The following is a 20639-nucleotide window of genomic DNA, read 5'->3' as shown; positions in this document are numbered from 1 at the left end:
GCTGGTTGCATTGGGGGTTTTTTTGACTTCTTTTGTTATGGGAGAGAATTGGCTTTTGGATCTGCGACACAGTTGTTGGAATAAAACCTAGGTGGGCATTTTTCACCGGTCAGTCTATATTTGAGGGAAACGTGGCAAACGGCTGTTCCCCACCTCGTGGCTTCTGTCTTTGCCCGTTGCTTTCTAACACAGCAGCCCAGCCCAGGTCAGTCAGCCCTCTGCGTACGCGTGGCCAGTCTCATTCACGGGAATTGATCTGTCCAGCAATTTTGAGCGGTCAGAGACTTACTGGAATTGGAATAACTCCAGATACAATGTTTGGGATCTTCCTAGGAATGCTGAAGATATTACAGCTTTGCTGCTTTTTTTCTGGTTTCTTGGAAAAAAGAAGAAGATATCTGTCAAAACGTCTGGCATTCCCACAATGGAGAGAAAAAGGATTCACTTCTTGGGGCCTTAAAATTTTCTGTGGTAATAAAAATTTTGTGTTTTCTCAAAGTTTGGGTAGATATTTTAACCAAAGATAACCAGGATACTGTCACAGGTGTGAACTAATCCACAGTTACTGTGCCAAATGATTGTTAGTCAAGCAACTCCAGTTTCTCTCTTGAGTTTGCCTACAAAATGGAGGGTGGGTGTTGGGGAGGTGGTCCCAAACCTGGTCTTCCTTTACAGTGGGGGGGGCTTTGCCCCCCTGGACCCCATCTTGCAGTCCATCAACTGGGGAGGGGTGAGGAGAGAGGTTGCCAGTGAAGACTGAGGGAAAATTTTTTTTAGTACGTCAGCCGCCTTCTTGTCTGTTGATACGAGGTTGCCATTCTTGTTTGTCAGGGGGCAGTATGCTTTCTTTAACCTTTCTTTTCTGGTCGTCCATGTTCACAAACAACAGGTCCTGCAGGTGCCTTCCCGAGTTGGCTCACTCACACCAGCTGTGTCAGGACACACTCCAGGAACCTCCTGGATTTTTTCCTATCCACTGTATTGTATTTTCAGTGGACATCTGGTAAGTTGAAGTCCCCCACGAGAACAAGGGCAAGCAACCGCGAGACTTCCCCAAGCTGCTTATGGAATATTTCATCTGCCTCTTCACCCTGGTTGGGTGGCCTATAACAGACTCTCACCATGATACCTGCCTTGTTCGCATTCCCCCTGACTGTTACCCATAAATGCTCAATGCTATCATCACCATCATCAAGCTCTAGACAATCAAAACACTCCCTAAGATACAGGGCTACCCCACCGCCTCTCCTTCCTTGCCTGTCCCTTCTGAAGAGTTTATAGCTGTCCGTTGCAGCACTCCAGTTGTGCAGGTTGTCCCACCATGTTTTTGTGATGGGCACTGTATCACAGTTTTCCTGCTGCACGATGGCTTCCAGCTCCTCCTGTTGTTACCCGTGCTGTGTGTGTTGGTGTAGACGCACTTCAGCTGGGCTGTCGATCGCACCTCCTTTCTGGGGGGAGAAGCCTCAATTTCTATGTCACCATTCTCAGGCGCTTCTGTGGTTTCTAGCACCTCAGTAACCCTTGCGCCTTCGCTGCCGCATGGCTCTCCATCCCCTACCTCCACTGAGACGGCAAACTGAAGGACCTCATGAGCACACGGTCCCTTGCACATTGGTGTGCCACCCCCAGCCTTACCTCTAGCGAGCCTGTTATTGTCCCTTGCCCCCTTGAAATCTAGTTTAAAGCTCTTTCAATCATCAGCCTTGCTAACTCCTGTGCAAGGATCATTTTCCCCTTGACACCAACCCATGATCAAAGAACCCAAAATCCCACCAGTGACACCAGGCTCAGAGCCAGCTGTTGATCTGCTGGCTCTGCCTGTTTCTTCACTCATCGTTCACTGCAACTTGAGGGATAGAGGAGAACACTGCCTGTGCTCTTGATCCCTTAACCAGTTGCCCTAGGGCCCTGAAGTCTCTCTTGATGGCCCTCAGACTTCTAGTTGCCACTTCGCAGCTGCTTACCTGAAAAATCAATAATGGATAATAGTCCGAGGGCTGTACCAGGGTAGGAAGCTCTCTTTTCACATCTTTGGCCTGGGTCCCAGGGAGGCAGAAGACTTCCCTAAGAAGTGGATCCAGTCTGCACATCGTAGGTATTCTTCACTGAAACTGTAAACAGAGTTGCCTGTAGAACGACCACTAGCCGTGAGAGAGCTGGTAGATTTTTCCAGAGCTTCTCCATATTCTGGTAATAAAGTTTTAGTACAAACCAGAGTATAACACTTCCTGAGAAGCAAGTGCTGAGTCCTGCCGTTACACTCTGAATCCTAGGTAAATATGCAGGCCTCAGGCAGGTTATCATTTATCAGACTGCATATGACAAGAATGACGGATGTTTGCAAAACCGAAGTCCAATCAAGCTGAATTATGTGAACTGGGACGGTTTGAAAGTTTAGAAAGAAAAATGGGGTCCATTTCATCCATTTCTCAGATTTGCCAGGACTAGATACTAAGTACATTTAAGACTATGTGTAAGTGGCTGTCCTTAACAATTGTTCTTTCAAAAACTCGAGGTCTCCCCAGGTAGCCCCTGAGTGCCGATCTCCGCTGACAGCTCGATAAACACAGCACCGCCATGGCTAGTAGCAGGGCACAAGCTGTGTTCCAGCTCTGCAGGGTCTCAGGACCTGCCAGGCTTGCTTTGTCTGAACTTCTCTTCACCTACCTGGAGCTTCGTTTTAGCTTGTTCGGCTGTTACAGTTTTTCTCCTGACCAGGTGGCTATTGCCTTATTTGTTTTACCTTTGTTTCTCCCTTTTATAGTTGTATGGTATAACCATAATTTTTTATATAGATACTAGTAGCAAGCAGTTTTTCTGCATAGGACAACATATTTATGATTCTAACGTCTCGTTGCAGAGGAATACAAGTCTGATGCAAGCAGGGGCCTTGAAAACTGGGGCGTGGGATGTGGTATAGAGGACCACGGGCATGGGATGATCAGAGAAGGGGCACAGGATGATACCCCAGGAAGATAAACAGCTCACAATCATTTTAACTGCTTTGTTATTGAAATGTTTATCTGTGACAGCATTCTTTGTTTTTTCTTTTTCTGTAATAAATGGAGACTACACACTCTTTGGTCACGCAGCTCAACATTTCAAGTGTACTAACGATGAACTTGCCTTTGCTTATAAAGCGTGTTTCTTTCTGCCCGTAGTAGGACCAGCAGGATGCTTGCGTTGTTCTCCTCCGCTGCAGCGATGGGCAACCCTACACGAGTGCCCACCCTTCTTCAAGGCCAGCACCAGGACACTTCTGTTCGAGCTGCGGGCTGAAGATGGTGCTTCAGTGCAGACGGGAGGCGCCAGGGCATGCAGGCTCGGGTGGAAAGAGTACGGAAACGTGGCTTGGGAGATGGGGAGAGCTGAGGAGGCAAAAGCAGCACTCCAGGAGAGGGGTGCTGGTTCCAGGAACATCTGAAGGGAGGAGTGATCTTGGAGGGAGCTCAGTCTTTCGGTGCTCAGAGTTCGCAACTGCCCATGTTTCCCAGCCTGACGTCCTGCTGCCTGTGCGCTACGTGAGGGTGCGTTGTCACAACAGCCGCTGCGTCCAGCAACTGGGGCTTCAGGTTCCTGCTGAAAATACAGCCAAATTTGGAAGTAATGTGGATGGCAGCATCAGAAACGTGTCAGCAGCTCACTGTCAGCATGGTAGCAGAGCACATTGGAGGAGGATGCCATGTAAACACAGCAAGTCTATTCTTATCTGATACCCTCCTGTGAAACACTTTTCCCGTTATCGCCTCTCCTGTTCTTTCCCTTTATGGAAGATTTCAACGTGTTTGCAGTTTACTTGAACCAGGTCCAGCTCCTCCTGTATGAGGTGCCTGAAATCAGTCCTCCTCCTCCGTTCTTTGAGCTCCCCAAATGGTTGTGCCTTACAGGTTGGGTTGAAGAATAGCTCATAGATCTTTTTGGGTGAGGAAGAAGATGTTTAAAGGTGTAGGATCCATCAGGACAAACACTGTGCTGACACTGACAGGAGCTGCCTTGACTTCACAGATTAAAACTGGCACAAGCAAGTACAGAAGCAATCTGTGGGACAGACAGCTCTAAACCGTTTAGGCTTTCTAAGTTCCTTCTCCTGACACTGATTAACAGAAGTAACTGCTGAACTTGACTTAGAGCTCAACTCTAGTACACCACAGACTTGCAGCTAGACTACAGGGTTAAACGGTAGCCACTCTGGCTTTGCTGGAGCTACTTTTGGTCTCAGTGGTGTAATGGAAACAGTCTTTTGCCTTTAAAAAGGCTGCTGACTGAATTCAGCTCTTACTGGTTTCTCTGGGGACAATTTCTGCGTAGCAGGTGCTGCTCAGTGAGGAACACAGTGCTTTGGTTCGGCTCAGAAGAGAACAGCATAGCAGAAGCAAGATTTCTATATTTTATTTAATTAATGTTGTCTTCTCTGCTTTGCCGTAGGGAAGTCCATGACATTCACCATCATTCAGCTCTCTTAATGGCACTTTTAACTGTATGCTAAAATCCCATGAATGAAAAGAGAGGAATTTAGAGTAAGAAAGAGAAAAAACGGGCCACACTGAGTATATCCTGTTCCTACCAGCTGCAGAGCGCAGGTCCCCGGCTGCTTTTGATGCTGTGTCACCTGATGATTCCATCTCTGTCTCCTCGAGGCTTTCCACGGCATTGCCTGGGGGGTGCAGAAAGTCCTCAGTGACTTTCAGTATCTTCCAGAACCTCATCCTGCTGCTGGTTTCCTTAGGAATAGTGTGGGGTCACTGCAATAGCTCTTCTCTACAGATGCTGCACAGCACCTCTCACCCGCTGAATTACACTGCCAGAGAATAAGCTATTTCTGCCCTCGAGAAATTTTGGTTTATTAAAAAGACCTGTGAATGACATATTTAATCACTGTCTCGGCTTGAAGAAGGGAACAAGCGATCTTTTAAAGACAGATTTATTAATTTCACGGGTTTCATTGAAGTGTACAGGAGTAGAGGACCGCCAGCAGTACATCAGGGCCTGTCTGTTCAGTGGAGAGCACTACAGTGAGAGAGTGCAGAGTGCTGGCTTTCCCAATAATCTCCCCATGACAAATGCTTAAAGCAAGGAAAGGAGCAGGTATGTTTTAATCCCTCCATGCATACATATGCTCTAATTCCCAAGTGCTTTAGGGCCTTCTGAATGAAAAGCTGCATCTGGATCATTAGGCATGAGTACTCCTTGCATGCATCCGGTCCTTTTTTAACTCATTTCACCTTTCACAAGCTCCTGTAGCAATGAGCTTCACCATATAATCACACGTAGAGAAAACAATCCCTCTGTTTTAAACCTGCTGCCTGATATTTTATTAGGCAGCATGGGCAGGAACGGCAATAGAGCCTCCACACAAAGAAAGGGTTCCGGGTCACTGAGGGTTGATGGCCAGATGTTCAGGTCCTCTTCTGTTGCAAAATACTATGCAGTCCATGGAGTTCATGTTCTCTTGGCCCTTATGAACATGCAGAGATTATTTTGTAGGTTATCTATGAAAGAAGGACAGAATAATAGAAACTGGGTCTGTGGAAAATTCAGCATACAGCACCAGTACTGACTGTGATCATCTGCTTAATGGGTTGATTGACTGCTGTAGGACCTTTCTCTTGCAATGCCTTTTCCTGAAGAGATACACTGAGTTACACAGTGTGTTTTATTTTTACCACTGTCATAAAAGAATGCGATACTAGATCAGCTGAAGCAACTTAAAGGTTTGACCTGGAATTGACAAATTGCTTTGGCTGAACCAAAAAAACAGACAAATACAAATGCCCTATTGTAATACCTGAACTATATGGTTACTGAGAAGATTTATGAAACTTCTTCAGCTGGCATACTTGTACTTGCATCATCAGGATACTGGGAAATTCTAACTTCATTGCTCCACATAGGCAATCTCTTCATTCATAAGTCAACTTTGGGAAGGACTGCAAGTTGTACAGGGTGGTGAGAGAAGCACTGGTACCACTTAGTCCCACACACCACTTAGTCCCACACACTTCAAAGGTTTTGAATTAATTTGAGATTTTATTAAGCTTAAGATATGCAGAGCATTTTTTAGGTGGTTCTATTTCTATTTATTGATTGATTGAAAAACACAGCAGAATAGCTATTATAAATTACTACCATTTTTGGTGCAAATGAATGAGTGTTGTAACTGGATTGTGTTTATCACTTACTTAGTGGAGAATGGAGCACGTTGGTTATCTCCACTTTCCAGCCATCACTAAGTTGGCCAAGCATTACAGCTTCCTTTCCAAAGGCAAAGCAAAGGTATTTCAACCAGAAGAGAATTTGAGATAAACTTCCTGTCACTGTCCATTTGCAACTGATTTTCTAAAGAGACAATTGGCAACCCAAATATCCAAGCGATATTTGGTTCATCCAAGTTTAATTTTGCCAAATTGTTTTGCACCCCCAGCCCAGGCTGAGTCGTCTCTTTTGCCCAACAGTACAATCCACAGATTGCTTCAGTCAGGTTGAGTGAACAAACTTTGCACATGGAATTAGGCAAAGACAGGGTAGGTGATCCAGTGTTATCCCTTTATAAGAAAAGCCTGAAAAATCCCCCAATACTTTGTAATTATGGGCAGGCAGAGCCTTTGGGCTGGGAGACAGCAGCAGTTCCTTGGTGGCCGATGTGCAGAAAAGGAAATAGTGCTTTCTAAAGCAGGGAAGGTAATCTCAGCTCTGAATAACTGATCCTTTCAATACCAAGAATATGTGACTTTATGGAAATTAGTATAAGAAATTTGTAAGTCGTTTGGTTTCCTTATTTATAAGGGTTTGGATGTCACCCTCCCTCAGTGGAATTTTACAGAGAGGAATGGAAATAGATTTAAGCTATTTTGTGTGCTTCTCAGGATGTAGTGGGTTATGATGAATCGTACGTTCATACAGAGTTATCAATTAAGTTGAGGAGAGGAACACAGCAATAGATGCCAGATGTGCATTCAGCCTGATGTGAGCTGTAATTTATTTTTACAGCTTCAAACTGCACATGGAAACAAGAATCACAGAATCACAGAATGGTAAGGGTTGGAAGGGACCTCTGAGGATCATCTAGTCCAAATGCCCAGCCAAAGCAGGGTCACCTACAGCAGGCTGCAGAGGACCTTGTCCAGGAGGGTCTTGAATATCTCCAGAGAAGGAGACTCCACAACCTCCCTGGGCAGCCTGTTCCAGTGCTCCGTCACCCTCAGAGTGAAGAAGTTCTTCCTCATGTTCAGCTGGAACTTCCTATGCTTCATTTTGTGCCCATTGCCCCTTGTCCTGTCACTGGGCACCATTGAAAAGAGTTTGGCCCTGTCCTCCTGACACTCACCCTTCATTTATATGTATGTAATAAGGTCCCTTCTCAGACTTCTCTTCTTCAGGCTAAACAAGCCCAGCTCCCTCAGCCTTTCGTCATAGGACGGATGCTCCAGTCCCCTCATCTCTCCGCACAACTCTCCAGCCTGTCCAAGTCACGCTGAATGGCAGCACAGCCTTCTGGTGTATCCACCACTCCTCCCAGTTTTGTATCACCAGCAAATTTGCTGAGGGTACATTCTAACTCTTCATCCAGGTCATTGATGAAGAAGTCGAACAAGACTGGGCCAAGTACTGACCCCTGAGGGACACCACTAGTTACAGGCCTCCAACTAGACTCAGTGCCGCTGATGACAACCCTCTGAGTTCTGCCATTCAGCCAGTTCTCAGTCCACCTCACTGACCACTCATCCAGCCCACACTTCCTGAGCTTCCCTAGGAGGATGTTATGGGAGACAGTGTCAAAAGCCTTGCTGAAGTCTAGGTAGACAACATCCATGGCTCTCCCCTCATCTACCCAGCCAGTCATGTCATCATAGAAAGCTATCAGATTGGTCAGGCATGATTTGCCCTTGGTGAATCCATGTTGACTACTCCTGATAACCTTCTTTTCCTACACTTGCTTAATGATGACATCCAGAATGAGCTGTTCACCTTTCCAGGGATGGAGGTGAGTCTGACCGTCCTGTAGTTCCCTGGGTCCTCCTTCTTGCCTTTTTTGAAGACTGGAGTAGCATTGGCTTTCCTCCAGTCCCCAGGCACTGAAAGATAACATGTTACTAAGAAGAGATAATATGTTCTTTTGCAGCAGCAAAGTAATGGCACAGAACTTCAATGTCTAACTACCACTGTGTTCTGGTTTTGGCTGCCGCTGTCAACAAAAGCGCCATGCAGCCGTCCCTCCCCCCACCGCGGTGCAGAGGAGAATGGAAAGAAACAGGCGGAAACCGGTGGGTCGGGATAAGGGCAGTTTAACAGAACAGCAAACAGAGGGAACAGGAACAACAACGATACAGATAAGGAGAAAACACAACACGAACCACACGACCCAGAGAGCCACCCTCCCAGACCGGACCGGCGCCGCGTGCTCCCGACCCGCGAGTGAGTTCCCGCCGCACTGCCCCCTCCACTGGAACCCAGCATGATGACACATGGTATGGAATACCCGGCTCTGTTTGGCCAGGTTGGGGTTGGGTCAGCCCACCAGGCTGTGCCCCTTCCTGGATTCTGGTGAAAATTAACCCTGTCCTGGCCGAACCCAGGACACACTGAAAAAGTATATTTACTGGTGAAACATACGTTCACTGGTTTATGCTATTAAAGAGATTTTGCTTCATTAGATATTTCCTTTTTATGTGGAAATTCCTTGTTTCACAGAATCACAGAATCACAGAATGACAGAATCACAGAATGGTAGGGGTTGGAAGGGACCTCTGTGGGTCATCTAGTCCAACCCTCCTGCCGAAGCAGGATCACCTACAGTAGGCTGTAGAGGACCTTGTCCAGGCGGGTCTTGAATATCTCCAGAGAAGGAGACTCCACAACCTTCCTGGGCAGCCTGTTCCAGTGCTCCGTCACCCTCAGAGGGAAGAAATTCTTCCTCATGTTCAGACGGAACTTCCTGTGCTTCATTTTGTGCCCATTGCCCCTTGTCCTGTCGCTGGTTTCCCTCATTCTCCGATGATCCTATGGCAGTGACCACTGACAGCTCCAAAGCTGGCAGCTGTTCCTAAGGAAGAGGCACTGGTGGCTTTTTTCCACCACCCAGATATCCTAGCCCTTCCTTGAGGGGGCACATTCCATCACTTCCATTATGACAGAGCAGGAAGAGCTGGCGGTTCAGCAAAAGGAAAGAAAAACTAGTGCAGTTACGTACCAGCCACCATTCACAGGGTGTCATATCCTTCAGCAACACCTCAAAGTACAGACATGGAGATGAACAAGTGAAGAGAACGACAAAAATGCTGTCATTGTTCTCGTGTCCTCAGCATTGACTACTCACTGCTAATGTTATTTTACGTGCATGCTGACAAGGTCAGTTAGGCACTACTTTTTCCGACAGAAGAGGTAAAGCATGGACTGTGGAAGTGTAATTTCCTCCTCATGTGCCTAAGGCTTGATTTGTGAAAAGCAATTTAATTCGCTACGCTACCTGGACACTTACAAGTCTATGGGGCTGGATGGGATCCACTCAAGAGTGCTGAGGGCGCTGGTGGAGGCACTGGCCAAGCCACTCTCCATCATCTATCAGCAGTCCTGGCTAACAGGGGAGGTCCCACATGACTGGAGGATCGCCAGAGTAACATCTGTCTACAAGAAGGGCCAGAAGGAGGATCCCGGGAACTACAGGCCTGTCAGCCTGACCTCAGTGCCGGGGAAGATTATGGAGCGATTCATCCTGAGTGTGCTCACCAGGCATGTGAAGGACAACCAGGGGATCAGGCCCAGCCAGCATGGGTTCATGAAAGACAGGTCCTGCTTGGCCAACCTGATCTCCTGCTTTGACACTGTTCCCCACAGCATCCTCCTGGAGAAACTAGCTGCCCATGGTTTGGATGGGTGTACTCTTCACTGGATAAAAAACTGGCTGAATGGCCAAGTCCAGAGAGTGGTGGTGAATGGAGTTAGATCTAGCTGGCAGCTGGTCACGAGTGGTGTTCCCCAGGGCTCAGTTTTGGGTCCGATCTTCTTTAACATTATGAATGATCTGGATGAGTGGATTGAGTGCTCCCTCAATAAGTTTGCAGATGACACCAAGTTGGGTGGGAGTGTCGATCTGCTTGAGGGTAGGAAGAGTCTGCAGAGGGATCTGGACAGGCTGGATCAATGAGTCAAGGCCAACTGCATGAGTTTCAACAAGGCCAGATACTGGGTCCTGCACTTCAGTCACAACAACCCCATGCAACGCTACAGGCTTGGGGAGGAGTGGCTGGAAAGCTGCCCGGTGGAAGAGGACCTGGGGGTGTTGGTCAACAGCCGGCTGAACATGAGCCAGCAGTGTGCCCAGGTGGCCAAGAAGGCCAACGGCATCCTGGCTTGTATCAAGAATGGTGTGGCCGGCAGGAGTAGGGGTGTGATCATGCCCCTGTACTGGGCATTGGTGAGGCCACACCTGGAGTACTGTGTGTCAGTTTTGGGCCCCTCACTACAAGAAGAATATTGAGCTGCTGGAGAGTGTCCAGAGAAGGGTAACGAGGCTGGTGAATTGTCTGGAGAACAAGTCTTACGAGGAGTGGCTGAGGGAACTGGGGCTGTTTAGTCTGGAGAAGAGGAGGCTGAGGAGGGACATTATTGCGCTCTACAACTACCTGAAAGGAGGTTATAGCGAGGCAGGTGTTGGGTCTCTTCTCCCAAGTATTTAGCGATAGGACAAGAGGCAATGGCCTCAAGTTGCATCAGGGGAAGTTTAGATCAGATATTAGAAAACATTTCTTTACTGAAAGAGTGGTCAGGCATTGGAACAGGCTGCCCAGGGAGGTGGTTCAGTCCCCATCCCTGGAGGTGTTTAAAAAACGTGTAGATGTGGCACTTCGGGATATGGTTTAGCAGTCGTGGTGGTGTTGGGTTGACGGTTGGACTTAATGATCTTAGATGTCTTTTCCAACCTATGATTCTATGACTTAACAGTAAATTAGGACCACAATACCCACAGGTACATAGTCCTCCGTCTTTCAGAGACGTTTAACAGAAGCGATGCAAATGAAAGCCTCTCTTCTTGGTGTCGTCTGCCCTCCGAAATGAACTTCCCAAAAGACTTAACTACAGTAATTTCTGTTTCCTTTGTTATAATTCAAGGCATCTGAGATGAAAACAACTCTTTCTATAGCCTACCAATTATTATGGCCTCTGTCCTCTTTCTCTAATTCTTTTTTTTTTAGTACCGCATCTGTTCTATTCTCTGTAAAACAAAAAGGATTTTATTCCCACAACCTGGTGTGATTTATGGTTGTGAGAAAAACTGTAGTATATTTTACATAAAAGAATAAATTGGTTGTTATCACTGCCCACAAATTGGAATGTGATTTGATAAAGTTCTAGCAATTTTATTAGTTGTAAAGCATGTAGATGAGAAGTACCTTTAAAGGGCAAATGAAGCAAGAATTGTACAATTATCCTTCACATGCATTTCTGTTTCTCTTTGAACGTAAATGCAGCTCCTGATGGGAAACCTTCTTCAGGTCTTATCTAAAGACAGAATAATCTAACCCCCATGCCAGTAGCGACAATGTCCTCCATCTCCCTCAAGTGGAAGAAGACATCTGCAGGAAAGAGATCCCGCAGGAAGTAATAGGAACAAAAGCTGCCATGAGTTTGGGACTAGTGAAAGTGCCAAAAGGAGCAAGGTGAGCTTTTGGTTATCCTCCAAAATATTTTCCAAAGTGGAAATAAAGGAGGGAGGGGCACAGTGTCTTTCAGAGGGATGGACCCTCACTCCCCAAGAAAGTGCTTTTGGACTTCTGCAGATAAGCAGCTGTTTTCTCTGGTTACCAAGAATGGCAAGTATTGCTTTGGCAATCAGCAGGAGCGTCAGTATTATTTTTTTTTTCAGGAAAAGAAAGCACATCAGTATAATGAGCACTCACCAGTCCTGTAGAATAGATTCTATAATACAGAGATGCTTTTAATGTCTTCTGTTATAAAAGTAATTATCAGAGCAAGAAAAATGCACAGGCTGAGGAGTGCATTTTTCTTTTGAAATGTGTGCTGTTGATCACTGCTACAGACAAGATTTACAGGTAACTTGGCAAACAATTGGTTTTGTAATTTTACATCCAAAATAACAGGTCCTCAAAATTGGCAGGTCTTTCAGAAAGCTCTAATTGGGAACCGATTCCTCCTTCTCCCCACCCCCAAATTTGCTTCCATTTAGGGTTGTTCTTATAGCTACAGTTTTGTCAGTATCAGAGAAGCAGTAATTTCTGTCTCAGGAGTTCTTTGATACACAGAGCTCCTGCTCACCCTGCCAGTACACTTGCGTGGGAACTCAGGTAGATGGGCAGTCGGGAGACTCTAGGTCACTGCAGGAGAATGTCTACAATGCATTTCAGACTTTGCCGTTTGACTGAGCTTTTCAAAGCCATCATCCTATGCTACTTCTTTCAGCGTCCCTGCTGCCGCCTGCACGGTGAAGGCCGCAATGGAAATCTGCCTCTTTACTTCTTCCCAGGCTCTGTGCTGATCTGCGTGGCTTTCGATATCAAACATGGCGTCGTAGATCCCCGGGAAGGACTCTCCAGCATACTTGTTGTGACTGCTTGGAGCAAAGATGACATGTCTGTGGGCAAAGAAGAAAAAAATGTAGGTATACTAAACAAGATAACCATTAAAGGTGTTCACTGGAGGGAGCTGTATGTGTGCTACATAAAGCAGCTATGAATCCTGTGAAAATCAGAACTTACTAAACACATGGAAAATCTACCTGTACCTGTCCTTAAAAGGACAGGAGGAAGCAGCCCCAAGGGCAAAATCTATCAGAAAGGGCACAGATTTAGGACAGGTAGTCTTCTCCTTGGGAAGAGATTGTGTGTTTGTCTAATAAGAAATGAAAATATGTTAAATTTTTTGAAAATGGCGGCTCAACAAACCTCCTGAAATCATGTGGCAGGCTGGAACAGGGAATAAAACTATTTATGGGTCTACAATGAGAACTGGAACAGAAACCTCAAAAATAACTAAGCAGTTGAGTGATGGTCAGCAAATCTGTGAAAAGAATGTAAAAAGAGAGAAAAAAACATCTGTGGGAGAATTCTGGAGAAAAGCATGAATTCTTTAGAGAAGAAGTGATCATATCAGAACAGAACTGTGCAAAAGTATCAATTTTATTTGTTAGTGGTTTTTCTTCTTCAGTAATGAATAGTTGCAGATCTGCTTTTAAATTGGTTTCTTCATATGAAGTATCAAAGCACATTTGTAGCATGTGAAAGAGTCCCTCAAATCAAAATAAACACTAAGACTACATTAATAAATGCAAGGAAGTAAAAAAAAAATTAAAAATCCAGATAGCTCTAAATGATACCTAACACTCAACAGAAAAGAACTTCAGAAAACAAGCATTTCATTCTTCCAAAAGCGTGAACGACAGTTTATCCTAGGAGGGTGGAAGTGTGATGCTCAATTCCACCTGCCCGAGGGACTTCTGGCATGGTGTGAAAGCCATCAATCAGTGAGTTGGGTATATCCAGTCATTAGGGAAAGGGGGATACTGAGAGTGAAGTGAGTAGTCACACACCTGATGCTAGAAGCTAGCTTCTTGTCAAGTGTTACTAATATAGGCACTGAGTTTCTATTGTGGTGCACCAAACACTGACTTTTTGCAGGCCAATGTGCTTATAGAGAGAAAACTTGAAGAATAACTAGGAGCATCTGTAGAAGCAGCCAAAGCTGGGACAGATGGATCTCTGCAGCACAGCTCAAGGACCTTTATCTGTCCTGTGCTCGAAGGTCACTCTCTCCAAGCTCTATCTTCTGGACTTCTCTCCTCACCTGACCCTCACTCCACATCTGTTCTCATCCTCTTCTCTCTGTTACTCTACCCTCATTTCTCCTTTCATTCCGTACAGTTGATTCTCCACTCAGTCCTCAATTTGTACAGGTTTAAAAGAGCAAGTAGTAACCGAAGTAGTACTAAACATCTGCGAATAAAAGTCACAGAGTATGATGGCTAATATAAACACAGTGCCAGACCCAAGAAGAGGAATTAGGCACCACAAGTCTGGTGCAGCCAAGGAGTTCTCCTTGGGGGTCACAAACAAAATCTACTACTCACTGGATTGTACCCAGAACACAATTTGTTGAGCGGTAATTCCTATATGAGGCCTGTACAGTAGTTCAATTGACCACTCAGTTAGGGTGGGGTTCATCTGCAAAAATAGAGTTCCTTAGACAACAGGGCAAGAAACTTGTTGCCTCACCTGTAAAACTTCCTTCCTGGTAAGCCAAGAGGATCAATGAAAGCTCTTTCTATAAACATCAGCTGATCGTTCATGATTCGCACTGCAACTGGACTGCAGAAAATGGAGACAGAGACTTTTAACACAACGGGGAAACATATCTTCCCAGTTTGATTTAAACACTTTTCCTTTTCTTTGGACAGAAAAAAAATTCCAAAGATAGTCTACAGTTTACAAAAACATGAGGTTTTGCAAATGGAGCTATTCAATACATATTATATTACTGCATTAGGAATTCTGTGTTAGAAAACTCAACTACAAGATTTCACACTATGCAAAATAAAATGGGAGACTTTCTGAGTGTCAGATACTTGCTTAGTATTAAATGACACTAGAAAGGTCTCACTGGCAGAGAGGAGAGGAAGGCTGAGATTTAGGGCAAGATGAAGGTACCTAGATTTTGGTGTCCATCCGTAGGTGAAGTGTCCAAACTCCTGCTCTAATCTATACAGTAGCATAGTAAGGATGGGATTCAGTTGACTGAACACAACTATCTGGCACCACACGATGTGCCTAGGAGCACCTGGCCTCCAGCCACTGCACTGAGAGGGCATGGGAGTCCTGTAGGGCCCTTAGGTTTGCAAGCATCATATGGATATCTTAGATACTCTGATGTATCATCCTGTCTCCTTGAGGTGTGCTGAAAGTAAAAATCCTGGCATCACCTACAACACTCAAGTGTCGTTGTCTAAATACAGAGCCTAGTCCAACTTTAACTTTCACTGCTGCCTACCTTTCCATGTATAACAATAATTTTAATGACAAGCTGATACTAGTAATAAGCTCTACAGCTGATACTATTCATCAAGGGAAGCAGAATTCATCTTAGCAAATATTGCTTGCCTCAGAGTTCCAGGGCTCTATTCTACACTAATCAGAGAGAATCCTTGTGTAGTCACTGGAAAGGACAAATTGCCACCCCAGGTGCACATACATATATATATAAGTTTTGAGGTTTTTTCACCCTTACTCTTTCTTGTCAACTTGTTCAAGTCTCCTGTGAAATTCAGCAGCAGCCTTTGAGAAGTTCACCACAGCGGAGAAAAGAGGATCTAGAAAAGGAAGGACTTTGTGAGCAGCTTCAGAGTATCTGTTGAGCCCAATATACCTTTCAGCTGCCCGTTGAAAAAGTACATTTGTTTTGCTGACATAATTGCATCCATTTGGTTATCTTTCTGTAATTCATTAGTTTTCCTAGTGTAGACTTTAAAGAGCCGCACTACTAGCAGAAATAGACAACGCCCTTGTGCAACAAGGCCAACAATAAAGCAGAATGCTTGATAAAGCTCCCACAAGTATACATCTTCCTTCTGCTCGGCAAGGAAAAGACAGGCTGGCATTGCAAACAGAGAACTCTGCAGTTTCCTTTTTAAAAAAGGGGTTCAGGTATAAAAAGCCTGACACATAAAAAATACCAGCTCTTCCAGCAGGCTGTAGAAAGACAGCAGCATTTCCCTCTCAGAACATGATGTCCTATTCATATCCTAACAGAAGAGCGCAATGTGTATATTCAATAGTATTAGGTGAGGCATAAAAGAGACAACTGCCATGGAATACAGAGACAGACAAGGCAGACTGAAGTAGCCAAGTCCCCTGCTTGCTCCACACGTGTGCTGGAGTTCCAGCACGGGAGGTGTCTCTGCCCTGGCTCTACACGCCGTCCTGCAGTGCTGCTGGTCAGGCCCCAGAATTTGCCTGTTCAGCTTGACTACATGCAGGTAAGCCAGTGGATTTCTCCTGCTGCGTCCTTGGCAGTATGGCCAAGCCATGTGGAATAACTTAGCCAAAGAAGCAGCAGGCCTTTCTTTTAATGACAATATCAGCTGTGATGAGTTTCCTGTGGAAGAGTCTATTTAATACAGACCTGGGAAAATCATCAATTTATACAACTAATTTTTGGAGAATATGTAAAAGGTGACTGTTACGAGGAGAAGAACTTCTGGCCTTACCAAAATTGAAGTCAATTACAGAGAAGGAAGATTTACAACTTGTACATTTTGCCCACAAATGTCAGAAAACTGTCAATAAACCAGAGCATCCTCTCTTTGATCGTACAGGAATATGGGGCATAAGATTAGGTCATCTCCTAAGTCCAGTCGTCTGTTGGCAGTTACGGCCCTTCACTGTTTATAAATTTATCACACTATTTTAGTGTGATAGTGTGATTATCACACTATTTTAGCGTGATAGGGTTTCTGTTCCCAGGACTCCTATTGAAAGCAGTTCTGCAGTCTCATTTGCTCTTCTATTTCTAGCAAACTTATTTATTCATCACCAGCCCACACGTGCTTGTTCTTGTGTTAATATTTTTGTTTAGTTTACATAATTAGCTGCACAGATTTTATGTATGCGTCCTGTTTACGGACTGCAGTACAGACAGACCCACGTCACCTCGTGACAGTGAGAATTCACACTTGTCCACAACTGTGGCAATAGTTATAAGTTTGCCAGAGGACAGAGTTCAGCCCTGCTAACATCATGGTTATATCGTGGCAACAGATTATATTTCAGAAGCAGTAGGAGGGGATTTAAGAGAGAAAAAAGAAAGGTCATTTGAAAATCTGTAAGAGACTTTGTGCTCATGTTCACTAGCTATTCAGTGGTGTCGGTGTTGGGGTTTTTTAGAAAATATCACAACATTTCCTTTTTTTTTTTTCTCCCTGCAAACCTTAGTTCCTGATAGCATATGATTGCAAGCACATATTTAATGAAAAAATATTTCCAGCCTTAATTGTTGCAGAGGAGCAGCTGAAATGTGAATCCAAAGGCAAATATAAAACTTAATCTATTGTTTTGAAGGGCAATTATGTGAAATATTCAGGCTTAATTGATGATTTTCTTACATTCAGTGTTGTCAATAGGCAATTCTATGAAAATTCTGGGTGAAATTTTAATTTTCACAGTATTGTAAAAACTACCTATACCTTTTAATGCGCTCTTGTGTAATAAAATAAACAAAATTTAAAAGTTATAGTTCTATTCAAGAAATAATTTAAAACTGATCAGGCATCAGAGAAGAGTCTTTTCAGACTGAAATATATGCCTTGTAAAAAACTGGTCGAAGTGACACATCTACAAATTTATTAAGGAGAGCTAAAAAAAAAGATTGCTTCTAGAATACAGAATATGGGTCTCTCAAATAGCAAGTGAATTAGGACTGACTGAAAATTCTTCTTGGTACAGAAACACAGGGTTGAAAGAGGAAAGAAGAAAGAAAGGAGAGAGAGAGGAAGAGAAAGAAAACCACCCTGGGATCCAGAGCACTCTGCTGTTTCCAACCTGTTTTATTTTCTCCATTGCAATGTGTTGAAGTGCTCAGCAAATGGATATACTTATGCAGAAGAGTTAGAAAAGTGCTTCTGTTGCCTGAAAGCGGTATTCAGGCCCTGAGAGTAGGATGGTAAGCAAGTTTCCCAGGGTCAGATGAGGTCTTTGGCTAAGGAGGAATGGACACCTGTGTCTCTCAAGTTCCAGGCAGTTGCCATAAACATTTAACTTTTCTTTTTTTACGCAAGACACTGGGAAGCAGGCTGATGTATCTCTTTGTTCTGCATTTGTTTGTGGTCTATGACTGCTCATGAGCACTGTAATAATGCCCATAATTAATAACATGCATGGAAATTGTTATAACCCTCTCATCTAGACAATAACATGTTAAACCTGTGTTATGTTTTTAAAAAAAAAAAGTAGAGGCTCTTCATTATGGTAGCAGAATTGAAACAGGAAAGTAAGGAATTCAGTTTCAGAGCTATGACAGATACAACGTGTCCCTGCATAATTCTAATTAACGCACTTAAGAAATACTCTTGTGGCTATTACTCACCAAATGATACTTTGTAAGTTTTCAGCTGTTCTTCATGTTTCTTAGCCAATTTATAAATTCTACTGCTGTATCCTTTTAAGGCTTCTCCATAATCTCTACAGTCAAATGGAATGACCTGTGAATCTGCCAGTTCATAAACCAGTTTGCCTCGTAACTGGGCAATAGTTAGCTGTTTCTTGAAGGTGGGGTCATAAAACTTTTCCACTAACTCAAAGGTCTCATATACAGTGTGATAAACAGGATAATTGCTGAATTTCTCTGCTTTCTGAAAAAGAGCAAGCAAATTTGTCAGTGCCCTGTATTTTAACTGCAGTTAAGAGATGTATTGATCACCGAACAACTACGATGTTTTGCACAGTTTGCAAATCAAAAAAGCTATTTTACACAAACCACAATTTACTAGTCTTCCATTTTGGTGTCTTCATTTTAGGAAAGTAAAACACGCTGAGTCCATGGACTGTTGCAGAAGATTAAGTGAGCAGGCTTCCTTCCTCTGCCTACACAGACCTGCCTTCACGTCCAACGTGCAGTGAGTGCCTTCACCAAAAGTGAAAACAGTCTGGGGTTTTGTATAGCAGAAACCCTCGATCATGGCCCCTTTTTATCTTGTGTAGTTATTTACGAACACAGACAACGAAGATCTCAATACTAATGGGGCTACTAATAGTATGGTGGAATGAAATATACACCTCCAATCACATTCTGTAAATAACTTTATGTGAACTTGACAGCCTAGAGAATATATACATCACTGTAACATGTTTTGATCTCCAGACATTTAGGTGTCTTGCTAAACTAAGAAAATGGGACTGATATACGAACCAGTCAAAGATTCTTTAAAGCGTTTTTATTAATTATGACTAAATGCTTTTAAAAGATGACTGCTCAGCACTATCAGAGTTCTTCAAGGATTCTGGAACACTTACTCTGTTCTTAGTATAACGGACTCTGCCTGATGCAATTCCCAGTCGCTGAAAGTAAGCTTCAAAATCACTGCCTGATCCCAGTTTGTTTATTCTACATGTAGAAAAGACAACATCTTAGTGAAAGCACTTACTTTATAGTATGATAGTAATTTATGCAAAATGCAGATTTTTTTCAAAGAAATGGAGGTCAGTTCCGCTGGAGGGCACATCAGGGACACCAGTAAGATCAGAGACTGGATGAGTGGCAAGCTTAATTAACTGATTTTATTCCACCACACTAATTACGTATCCAATATCACTAGGAAGATCTTTTAAAGGTAGCGATCCGGATTATGACACTGACCATGTTAAAAAAAATATACACATGCACAAGAGCCATAAAATGGTATCAAACATGTCTCTGTAATCTTGAAACATTAATCATCTATTTCCAAACTAATATGAATTGGGCAGCAATACATGTAAAGACAGATGTGTTTATATACTTAGCATATTCCACAGTAGAACCAGAAACTGAGAAATAATTTCCACTGCAGAAGACTTGCTTAGCATTTGCTACTTACAGGTAAATATTGCCATCTGCTGGGTAGGTATTGCAAGACAGAGGGAAAGAAGATAATAAAGACAGCTGTAATATTCTAAGTATTTTCAAATATTTCTTTAAGTTTTATATTAAGTTTTAGCTTTATATGTCTAGCCTGATCAATAATTGGTGTTTCTCAGCTCAAAAAGAAAAATAACCCAGCTGAAGTTCTCCTGTAAGAATAAATTTCAGGAAGGAACTATTTGCATCAGCTGAGAAAGATCAGATCTGGTAGCTTTTTCAAAAGGAAGAAATCTCAGTGAGTCTAATGAATTGAGAAACTCATCTTACCAGAGCCTAAAAGATAGGGTAATACCTGCAGAACATTTTGGACAAATAACACAAAGAGGCAGCACTATTTACCTTATGTGAGTAATGCCAAGTTTTGAATAAGATTTAGCCCTACGAGTCACAGGCTTAAACATGTTTTGGAGTTTTAATAGCTTCAAATATAAATTTTTAATACCTTCAGATATAGATTTTTAATGTATTACATTTACATCCTTTACATAAGCAAAGAATAAGTTTAACGAGCTTTTTAATTACTGCTCTAGGCAGTTTCTTTCAACTGAGCATTTGCTTATCCTAACAATTTTGATATTATCTCATCTGGTAGGGTGACTAAACTATATTTTGAAGTCTTTTCCCACCCTGGTCTTTTTTGATTGCTTTCCAAATTGCTTTTCTACTAATAAAAGTTCTTTAAAATATGTGAGGTTTCATTTTACAGCAGGCATAGATGTCACCATCATTAAAAAAAAAAAAAAGTCATAAAATTTTATTTTATTTTAAAAGATACTGCTAGAGAGTCACCTTGTACTAACAGGTTTTGTATTGGTGTTATCAATAGCACATTTTGAAAAATTCTGGAGAATAGCCATGCTATGACACGATGAAAATACTGGGAAAGAATAAAAGATTAACAACTTACCTGGGATAGCTATTATTTTCAGTTGCAGGATCTTTCTCAAGCCAGCTCTCATAAAGAGACTTATTTTCGTAACCCTCATCAGGGCTTAAAATCTGGGAAGAAAAAGATTGTA

General features: G+C 43.3%; 1 protein-coding gene across 1 annotated transcript in view; it reads right to left on the bottom strand.

The window, feature by feature from the left end:
* Window positions 1-11984: 11984 nt before the first annotated feature.
* Window positions 11985-20639, bottom strand: part of NAALAD2 (N-acetylated alpha-linked acidic dipeptidase 2) — a 34080-nt gene continuing 25425 nt past the window's right edge. The window contains exons 14-19 of the mRNA XM_009932589.2: window positions 20528-20619; window positions 19014-19104; window positions 18088-18352; window positions 15235-15316; window positions 14226-14318; window positions 11985-12589 (exon numbers count right to left, since the gene is read on the bottom strand). Coding sequence (XP_009930891.2) covers window positions 12400-12589; window positions 14226-14318; window positions 15235-15316; window positions 18088-18352; window positions 19014-19104; window positions 20528-20619 — 813 coding nt within the window. The 3' untranslated portion in view covers window positions 11985-12399. The remainder of the gene's footprint in view (window positions 12590-14225; window positions 14319-15234; window positions 15317-18087; window positions 18353-19013; window positions 19105-20527; window positions 20620-20639) is intronic.

This window comes from Opisthocomus hoazin, chromosome 1 (assembly GCF_030867145.1).
Source record: "Opisthocomus hoazin isolate bOpiHoa1 chromosome 1, bOpiHoa1.hap1, whole genome shotgun sequence".
Lineage (NCBI taxonomy): Eukaryota > Metazoa > Chordata > Aves > Opisthocomiformes > Opisthocomidae > Opisthocomus > Opisthocomus hoazin.
This window is presented reverse-complemented; position numbering and strand designations above follow the sequence as displayed.